This window comes from Cervus elaphus, chromosome 30 (genome assembly GCF_910594005.1).
Source record: "Cervus elaphus chromosome 30, mCerEla1.1, whole genome shotgun sequence".
Classification (NCBI taxonomy): domain Eukaryota; kingdom Metazoa; phylum Chordata; class Mammalia; order Artiodactyla; family Cervidae; genus Cervus; species Cervus elaphus.
The window spans coordinates 1979363-1990194 of NC_057844.1; the positions used below are offsets into that span (position 1 = coordinate 1979363).

Sequence of the window (10832 nt, forward strand, 5' to 3'; positions counted from 1 at the left end):
TGACACTGAAATTTTATTTTATTTTTTTATGTTTTCCATGAAGTCAAAACTTGAAATGATAATGAGATACTCAAACTCATCCTACATTTTTAAAACATTTATCCAGAAAGAGTATAATTGTAATTCAGAGTCAAATTCTTCCTGATTATCAGTTGAGAGACTATTATCAATTGAGAGACTCAAGTCCAAAATTTACTGAAAAACAAATAAAACAACTTATTAAAAAATACTGAGGAGATTTTGATTTTGTAGGAAAGTTGTGGAATTACTATTTCCTCCCCTTATGCTGAAACATTTATGATTTCATAGATTAATTGGAAATATTTGAAGATACTGAACTTTAGACTAGATTGATAATTGTGAGTTCTTGATACCACAAACTGTAATCTGGGAATTAAAATAACTGTAAATGAATTACAAAAGAGGAGTTTATGCAGATATTATCAGATAATGTAGCTCTCCACATAACTGTACAAACTCCTTAGTGGTTAGTATAAATGTTTGCAATCTGCATGAAAACATCGATTATCAATATCAGAGGTAAACACAATTTTTCTGTAAAAGGGTAATATATCAATAATTTAGAATCTGCAGACTGTAGTGTCCCTGTTGAAACTATTCAATTCTCTGTCTTTGTAATAAGAATGCTGCTATAAGCATTGTGTGAATGAAAGGGCTCAGGTGTTTCCAATAAAACTTTTAACAAAAATAGGAACTGGGCCAAATTTGGCCCATAAACCTTAGTTCACCCACCCCTGTTTTAGACTTTTCCCATAAACATTAACCCATATGCTATTTTCTTTATTTAATATGGGCTAATTTGATTTAAATGTGAAAATTTGATAATAGATGTAAGATTTAAATTTAACTCCAGATCTTTTTATTATGAAGGTAAATTAGTATAATCTTATAAAATATTTCCAGGGGAAAAGATGAGGCAAACATTTCTAACTCAGTTTTGGAGATTTTTATTCTTGATATCAAAACATAATGTAAGAAATTAAGTATCATCAGCAATTTGAGCCCTAAATTAAAAGATAAAGTACTAAAAGTATCAAAACTAGTATTTCATGTTACATATGACTTTATCCCAAAGGTAATTTATCTTTAGAAAGCTTATTTGTGGAATCAGTTACATTAAAGGATTAAAGATGAAAATCAAAAGTTGAAAAAAGGAAATCACATATCCTTGAACAAGATGCTGTGACCAGTCATGATTCTTAACAGTGTCTTAGTAAAATATAACAGAATATTTTTTTTCAGTAGCATAAATAACCTGACTAGATCATCACAACTAGATATGCTATATGTGCCTTGTTTGACTCAATTGGGACAAGTTAGCACAAAATGATATTTTCGGACAACTGGGTACCTCTGAGTATTGCAAGATGATAAATAATACCAAAGACCTTTGGTTAATTTTACTAGTTTCAAAATTGCATCATGGTTAAGCAAAAATCAAACATATATTTTAGGAATTCATACTGAAAATATACAGGGATGAAAAAATACTCCATTTCAGTTCTGATTTAAAATATATCAATAAAATTCTTTAAAAGTTTTTAAAAGACAGATAATGCAAATATTTAAAAAGTCCTCATATTTATTGAGTCTGCTTGATCTGTAAATAAAACTTATTTATCCAGTTCTCTATCTTAGTGTATATTTGATAATATTTATAAGAATGATAGCAAACAATTTTAATGTTTTAAACAGTAATCAAGTCTTGACAAAATCACTTATAAAATAAGAACTATCACCATAACTCCTTTCATTTAGTACTCTGCTGGAAGTTCTATCCTTGGAACTATCATAAGAAAATTAAATATATATAAAAGCATTGGAAAGGAGGAAACAAATATGTCATTCATTGCAAATAACATGATTTTCCTCCTAGGGCCTTAGTGTTTTACACTAAATATTTCTTTTACTGGAAAGTCTCCTCTTCCAGATATTTGCATGGTTAGCAAATATCCTTCAGGTCCTCCACTCCTTTAGGTCTCTGTTCAAGTGTTACCTCAATGACAAACATCCACCCCAATGACATTTTTTAATATTACAGTATCTCCCCACTTCCAAGATTTTTCAGTTTTATCTTCCTTTACAAACTACTCATTAACATGTGAAATACCATATATATATAGTTTACTAACCAATTATGTTCAGGTTTATTGTCTATATTCTATTACATCCCTCACCCCATGAAAGCAGGGATCTTTATCTACTTTGTAGATGAACTGATGCACTCCCAGCAGTGGTGTGCTGGAGCTTGCCTGGACCACATCCTGGGACTCCTTAAACATAATCATACAAGAGTCAAATCTAAATTAAATTTTCACGCACTCAATATCACATGCTGTTTCTGAAGTTGCCTCATGTGTCTCAGCCATTTTGCCTTTTTACACTTTCTTATCCATGTTTACAAAGCTGATTCACCTGCATCTTTCAATGCTGCCTCATTGGGCCTCTCTCTACTTAGATTCCCCTGGGCTAACAGGAGACAGATAAAATCAATCCAGTTCCATGTGTGTGACATACATAGAGAAGAACATCCCTATTTTCTGTTTTTCAAAGCAGAATTTGTAAAAAAAAAAAAAATGTTAGGCTCTGAAGGCTAAGGAAAATGTTACTTAAATTGTGTAGATAATCATAGAATTACAAAATATCATTTAAAATCTTCATTAATACAAAGAAAATGTCTTAGTAAGTAGTGTTTCATATTATATGAAAAGGAGCAAGTGTAAGAAGTACTTTATTGAGTTTACCCAGGTGTAATTAAGTTTGTACACAGAGCTTGGCTAAGAGACAAAGAGCAACTATGCGTTGCATTATAATGAAAATATTCCTCAAATTTTGCAGCAGCAGGAATGAAGGATATCGTGGGTCAAATATTACCAGTCTAACCATAATGAGAACTATAAACCTTGAGATTCATGACAAAGTTAAACCACCATACTTGATTTGAGAGTACAAAAGAAACCAAATAAATTGCTAACTCAATTCACCAACTCTGAATTTACAGAAGTATGGAAGTAATCACTTTAAAATTTGAGACTAACTCATCAAGAAGAACCAGAGAGTAAGTATCTTTGTTATTTTCTAGTATAGTAATATGATTCCATCTCATTAAAATGTTATAAAGTAGTATTTGTTTATAGGTTTGCAAATTCAAAACCTTTTTGATATTAAAATGTGAGTATTGACTAACAAGAAAACTATTCATAGAGTCCGAAAGACCAGCACAGCAATAAGTCTTGGGTTTTTCATTAACTTTTCTTAAGTTAAATGGTTTTCTGTTACAGAAATAAAATGGCATTCCCTGTGTAAAGGATTATCTGCTTCCCAGTAAAAGTGTTGACCATCTACTTGGTCAATTTCTTGGTCACTTTTCAAAGCATTATTGTAAAACAAAAGAAAATGGATGTGTTCACTGCATGAACTGAACTATTTCTAGGCAATATTTATTTTAGTAGCAGAAGTTACTCTCTCTTGCCCTTCTGGCCTTTTATCAGAAAAAGAAAACAATGATGTGGGAAAGGGTTGCATCAACCAAACCCATAAGAAAGGAGAGAATACCAAAAAATATTCCCATGGAAAGACACATATTCTAAATTGAGATATTTACTATGTAGACTAGCCATTTAAACTTGTGAAAGTTTCCTAAACAAAGTGGGCCTCAGTTTTTCAAAATATAAATGTGAAAGTAGGCCTACATAGCCTCTGTAAGCTTATAAGCTCTGTATTTAGATTACCTACAAAGCATACTGGTTTTTATACTACTGAAGAAAGGAAAACAATGAATTAAATATTATCATATTATTACCAAAGAAGGTAAATATTTTAAAGACTAACTTGAAGTCTTAATAAAGAAAACAGCAGAAGAAATGGCCCTGTTTAAATGTTAACATGTAATTTTTATTTCATCCATGGCCTGTGATAGTGTATTTTTGAAGATTAGAGTTCAATATTTAACTTTTCAGATAATATTCATTACTTGAATGAAAGGTTGAATGGAAACTGGAGAAAGCTACTGTATGGGAACAGAGGTTTTAAATTTCAAACACTAACTTCATGATGGAATCTTTAAAACTTTTGTATTCTATCCTCAAATATCTTTTAATATTTTTTATGTCCTATAGGGAGAGCATATATTTTCTGTTCTAACAAGGGAGGAAAAGGGATCAGAAATGAAAAACCACACAAGACCCACAGAATTCATTCTTCTGGGGCTATCAGATGATCCAGAGCTTCAGATTGTGACTTTTCTCTTTTTAATCATCACATATATATTAAGTGTCACTGGAAATCTGACCATCATCATTCTCACCTTGGTGGACTCCCATCTACAGACACCTATGTATTTTTTCCTCAGGAACTTCTCTATATTAGAAATTTCCTTTACAACGGTCTGTATTCCTAGATTTCTGGGCACAATTATCACCAGGGACAAAACGATTTCATACAATGATTGTACAGCTCAGTTGTTTTTCTTCATCTTCTTGGGTATCACTGAATTTTACCTTCTAACTGCCATGTCCTATGATCGCTATGTAGCTATCTGCAAACCCCTGCATTACACAGCCATCATGAACAACAGAGTCTGTGGATTGCTTGTCTTTTGTGCTTGGCTGGCAGGGTTCTTAAACATCTTCCCACCTGTTATTCTTTTCCTCCAGTTAGATTACTGTGGTTCTAACATCATTGATCACTTTGCTTGTGACTATTTCCCCCTCTTGCAACTATCCTGCTCAGACACATGGCTCCTTGAAGTGATTGGTTTTTACTCTGCAATAGTGATTCTGCTTTTTACTTTGGCATTAATAATTCTATCCTACATGTTCATCATCAAGACAATTCTGAGACTGCCTTCTGCCAGTCAGAGGAAAAAGGCATTTTCTACATGCTCCTCTCACATGATTGTCATTTCCATCTCTTATGGAAGCTGTATATTCATGTATGCTAACCCTTCAGCAAAAGAAAAGGCATCCTTGACGAAAGGAGTAGCAATTCTGAATACTTCTGTTGCTCCTATGATGAATCCATTTATATATACACTGAGGAACCAGCAAGTGAAGCAAGCCTTTAAGGATACCATCCAAAAGGTTATCTTTTTCTCCAGCAAATGCAAGTATCTGTAGCATTAAAAAAATAATGTTCTGGTCAATGATTTATTTATTCATATTCCCTCAAAACTCTTTCACTACAGTTATATGATTCCTTTTTATTAATTCTTATTCTAAACTTCCCCAGACGTTGAACCAAAAAAAATTGGATAAAGCTGAATATTGCTTCAGAATTTTCTGTAAATTGTTTTTTATTTGTATATATTTGATGAAGTAAAAAAATGTTATAACATAAGCCATTTCATTTGAGAAAAAGAATCTCAGGAATAATGTGGATTTCTGAAATTTTCACTCTTAGAAGATAACAAAATTATTATTAGAAAATTTTAATTCTACTTGGCATTTTCATGAAATCAAAAAACCACATACACTAGCAGGTTGGAAATAAAATATAAATATTTATTTAAATATTTTTGAAAAATAATAACCATATATAGTCAAATTTTTTATACGACTACTAATACTTTTGATAATAGTGAAGAGAAGGGCAAGAAAAAAGAGGTAGAGATAATTTTGTTTAGCAATTACTATATTCCAGAGAACGATTTTCTAGAAGAAAGCAATTTCTTCCTATTGGCTCACTGAATCCTGCCAACATTCTGAGGTACCTGTAATTGCTGTTCTCTTGTGGAAATATTACCTTATCTTTTCCTCTGGAAATATCTTATAAGATTATCATCATTAATAGGCATGTAAAAAATGTTGGAATTAAATTTTAAAATCTTACCTCTGTCAAGAATTTTCACATTTTATTCATGAAGAGTTCAGTCACTCAGTCATGTCTGACTCTTTGCGACACCATGGACTGCACCACCCCAGGCCTCCCTATCCATCACCAACTCCCGGAGTTTACTCAAACTCATGTCCTATGAGTCGGTGATGCCATCCAACCATCTCATCCTCTGTCATCTCCTTCTCCTCCCACCTTCAATCTTTCCCAGCATCAGGGTTTCTTCAAATGAGTCAGTTCTTCACATCAGGTGGCCAAAGTATTGGAGTTTCGGCTTCAACATCAGTCCTTCCAATGAAGATTCAGAAATAATTTCCTTTACAATAGACTGTTTGGAGCTCTTTGCTGTCCAAGGAACTCTCAAGAGTCTTCTCCAACACAACAGTTCAAAAGCATCAGTTCTTCAGTGCTCAGTTTTCTTTATAATCCAACTCACACATCCATACATGATTACTGGAAAACCCATAGATTTGACTAGATGAACCCGCTGACTGCGACTGACCACACAGAAGCGTGGCGGAGAAGAGCTACCCAACGTCCAATGTCAGGGGCGGAGGCTGAGAGGAGCTAACACAGCCAAAGGTCAGGGACAGCGGCTGAGAGGAGTAACACCCCTCCCCCCCGCCGGTCCAAGGAGCGGTGGCTGTGCTTTACTGGAGCAGTCGTGAAGCGATACAACACATCCAAGGTTAAGAGAAACCCAAGTAAGATGGTAGGTGTTGCAAGAGGGCATCAGATGGCAAACACACTGAAACCATAATCACAGAAAACTAGCCAATCTGATCACATGCATCACAGACTTGTCTAACTCAGTGAACTAAGCCATGCCGTGTGGGGCCACCCAAGATGGAGGGTCATGGTAGAGAGGTCTGACAGAATGTGGTCCACTGGAGAAGGGAATGGCAATCCACTCCAGTATTCTTGCCTTGAGAACCCCATGAACAGTATGAAAAGGCAAAATGATAGGATACTGAAAGAGGAACTCCCGAGGTCGGTAGGTGCCCAATATGCTACTGGAGATCAGTGGAGAAATAACTCCAGAAAGAATGAAGGGATGGAGCCAAAAAAAAAAAAAAAAAAAACCAGTTGTGGATGTGACCAGTGATAGAGGCAAGGTCTGATGCTGTAAAGAGCAGTATTGCATAGGAACCTGGAATGTTAGGTCCATGAATCAAGGCAAATTGGGAGGGGTCAAACAGGAGATAGCAAGAGTGAATGTCGACATTGCACGAATCAGTGAACTAAAATGGATTGGAATGGGTGAATTTAACTCAGATGACCACTATATCTACTACTGTGGGCAGGAATCCCTTAGAAGAAATGGAGTAGCCATCATGGTCAGAGTCCAAAATGTAGTATTTGGATGCAATCTTGAAAACAACGAATGATCTCTGTTTGTTTCCAAGGCAAACGATTCAATATCATGGTAATCCAAGCCTATGCCCCAACCAGTAATGCTAAAGAAGCTGAAGTTGAATGTTTCTATGAAGGCCTACAAGACCTTTTAGAACTAACACATCAAAAGGATGTCCTTGTCATTATAGGGGACTGAAATGCAAAAGTAGGAAGTCAAGAAACACCTGTAGTAACAGGCAAATTTGGCCTTGGGGTATGGAATGAGGCAGGGCAAAGGCTAATAGAGTTTTGCCAAGAGAACGCACTGGTCATAGCAAACACCCTCTCCCAACAACACAAAAGGAGACTCTACACGTGGACATCACCAGTTGGTCAACACCAAAATCAGATTGATTATATTCTTTGCAACCAAAGATGGAGAAGCTCTATACAGTCAGCAAAAACAAGACTGGGAGCTGACTGTGGCTCAGATCATGAACTCCCTATTGCCAAAATCAGACTTAAGTTTAAGAAATCAGGGAAAACAACTAGACCATTCAGGTATGACCTAAATCATATCCCTTATGATTATACATTGGAAGTGAGGAATAGATTTAAGAGACCAGATCTGATAGAGAGAGTGCCTTATAAACCATGGACGGAGGGTCGTGACACTGTACAGGATACAGGGATTAAGACCATCCCCATGGAAAAGAAATGACAGAAAGCAAAATGGCTGTCTGAGGAGGCCTTACAAATAGCTGTGAAAAGAAGAGAAGCGAAAAGCAAAGGAGAAAAGGAAAGATATTCCCATTTGAATGCAGAGTTCCAAAGAATAGCAGGGAGAGATAAGAAAGGCTTCCTCAGCAATCAATGCAAAGAAATGGAGGAAAACAACAGAATGGGAAAGACTAGAGATCTGTTCAAGAAAATTAGCGATGCCAAGGGAACATTTCATGCAAAGATAGGTTTCATAAAGGACAGAAATGGTACGGACCTAAGAGAAGCAGAAGATATTAAGAAGAGGTAGCAAGAATACACATAAGAACTGTACAAAATAGATCTTCACGACCCTGGTAATCACGGTGGTGTGATCACTTCCCTAGAGCCAGACATCCTGGAATGTGAAGTCAAGTGGGCCTTAGAAAACATCACTAAGAACAAAGCTAGTGGAGGTGATGGAATTCCAGTTGAGCTATTTCAAGTCCTAAAAGATGATGCTGTAAAAGTGCTGCACTGAATATTCCAGCAAATTTGGAAAACTCAGCAGTGGCTACAGGACTGGAAAAGGTCAGTTTTCATGCCAATCCCAAAAAAAGGCAGTTGAAGAAAATGCTCAAACTACCACACAGTTGCACTCATCTTACACACTAGTAAAGTAATGCTCAAAATTCTCCAAGCCAGGCTTCAGCAATATGTGAACTGTGAACTTCCAGATGTTCAAGCTGGTTTTAGAAAAGGCAGAGGAACCAGAGATCAAATTGCCAATATCCACTGGATCATCAAAAAAGCAAGAGAGTTCCAGAAAAACATCTATTTCTGCTTTACTGACTATGCCAAAGCCTTCGACTGTGTGGATCACAATAAACTGTGGAAAATTCTGAAAGAGATGAGAATACCAGACCACTTGACCTGCCTCTTGAGAAACCTGTATGCAAGTCAGGAAGCAACAGTTAGAACTGGACATGGAACAACAGACTGGTTCCAAATAGGAAAAGAGTATATCAAGGCTGTATATTGTCACCCTGTTTGTTTAACTTATATGCAAAGTACATCATGAAAACCTCTGGGCTGGAAGAAGCACAAGCTGGAATCAAAACTGCTGGGAGAAATATCAGTAACCTCAGATATGCAGATGATACCACCCTTATGGCAGAAAGTGAAGAGAAACTAAGAAGCCTCTTGATGAAAGTGAAAGAGGAGAGTGAAAAAGTTGGCTTAAAGTTCAACATTCAGAAAACTAAGATCATGGCATCCAGTCCCATTACTTTACTGCAAATAGATGGGGAAACAGTGGAAACAGTGGCTGACTTTATTTTTTGGGCTCCAAAATCACTGCAGATGGTGATTGCAGCCATGAAATTAAAAGACGCTTACTCCTTGGAAGGAAAGTTATGACCAACCTAAGTAGCATATTTATTTATTTATTTTATTTTTTCCCAATATTTTTATTACTTGGAGGCTAATTCCTTTACAATATTGTAGTGGTTTTTGCCATACACTGACATGAATCCACCATGGATCTACATGTGTTCCCCATCCTGAATCCCCCTCTCACCTCCCTCCCCATTCCATCCCTCTGGGTCATCCCAGTGTACCATCCCCGAGCACTTGTCTCATGCATCCCACCTGGACTGGCAATCTGTTTCACACTTGATAATATACATGTTTCAAGGCTGTTCTCTCAGATCATCCCACTGTTGTCTTCTCCCACAGAATCCCAAAGTCTGTTCTATGCATCTGTGTCTCTTTTTCTGTCTTGCATATAGGGTTATCGATAAGCAGAGACATTACTTTGCCAACAAAGGTCCATCTCATCAAGGCTGTGGTTTTTCCAGTAGTCATGTATGGATGTGAGAGTTGGACTGTAAAGAAAGCTGAGCACCAAAAAAATTGATGCTTTTGAACTATGGTGTTGGAGAAGACTCTTGAGAGTCCCTTGGACTGCAAGGACATCCAACCAGTCCATTCTAAAGGAGATCAGTCCTGGGTGTTCATTGGAAGGACTGATGCTGAGGCTGAAACTTCAATACTTTGGCCACCTGATGCAAAGATGGAAAAGACCCTGATGCTGGGAGGGATTGGGGGTAGGAGGAGAAGTGGATGACGGAGGATGAGATGGCTGAATGGCATTACCAACTCGATGGACATGAGTTTGAGTGAACTCCGGGAATTGGTTATGGACAGGGAGGCCTGGCATGCTGCGATTCATGGGGTCACAAAGAGTCAGACATGACTGAGCGACTGAACTGAACTGAACTGAACCTTATTTTAAATAAGAAATAATATATGTGTCAACGTTTAGGAAAATTTTACAACAGGAGGTTAATGGATTATCCATAGCCCACTGGGAAAATTTGGCCCACCACCAATTTTTGTTAAAAGTTTTATTGAACACGCCTGAGCCCTTTCATTTACATGTTGTTCATAGCTGCATCCAAAATAAAGACAGGAAGAACTGAGTGATTGCATCAGGGACACTGCCTGCAAGTTCTAAATTATTAATATATTACCCTTTTACAGAAAAAGTGTGTATTGACCACTGCTATTGATAATCAAAATGATTATACTGATAGCAAATATTTAAACTCAACACTAAAGGGTTTGCATAGAATTATGTAGAGAGCTGCATTATCTGATAATATCAGCATAGACTCCTTCATATCTTTTGTAAAAATTTTACAGTTCTTTTAATTCCCAGAACTACCCTATCTACTGTTTATGGTATATTTTTATTGAGTGAATAAGAACTTACAATCCTCAATCAAGTCTAAACTTCAGTATTTTCACATGCTTCCAATTAAGCTTACAAATCATAAATGTTTCAGCATGAGGGAAGGAGAAAGTAATGGCATGACTTCCCTACAAAGTGGAAATCACAGCATTTTTTTATAAGTTGTTTTTCTTGTGTTTCATCAAATAAT

General features: G+C 36.3%; 1 protein-coding gene across 1 annotated transcript; it reads left to right on the plus strand.

Moving 5' to 3' along the window:
• Window positions 1–4187: 4187 nt before the first annotated feature.
• On the plus strand, window positions 4188–5138 carry LOC122686858 (olfactory receptor 6C3-like). The gene has a single exon (XM_043892189.1). It carries the CDS (start codon window positions 4188–4190, stop codon window positions 5136–5138), a length of 951 nt encoding a protein of 316 aa, XP_043748124.1.
• Window positions 5139–10832: the final 5694 nt, after the last annotated feature.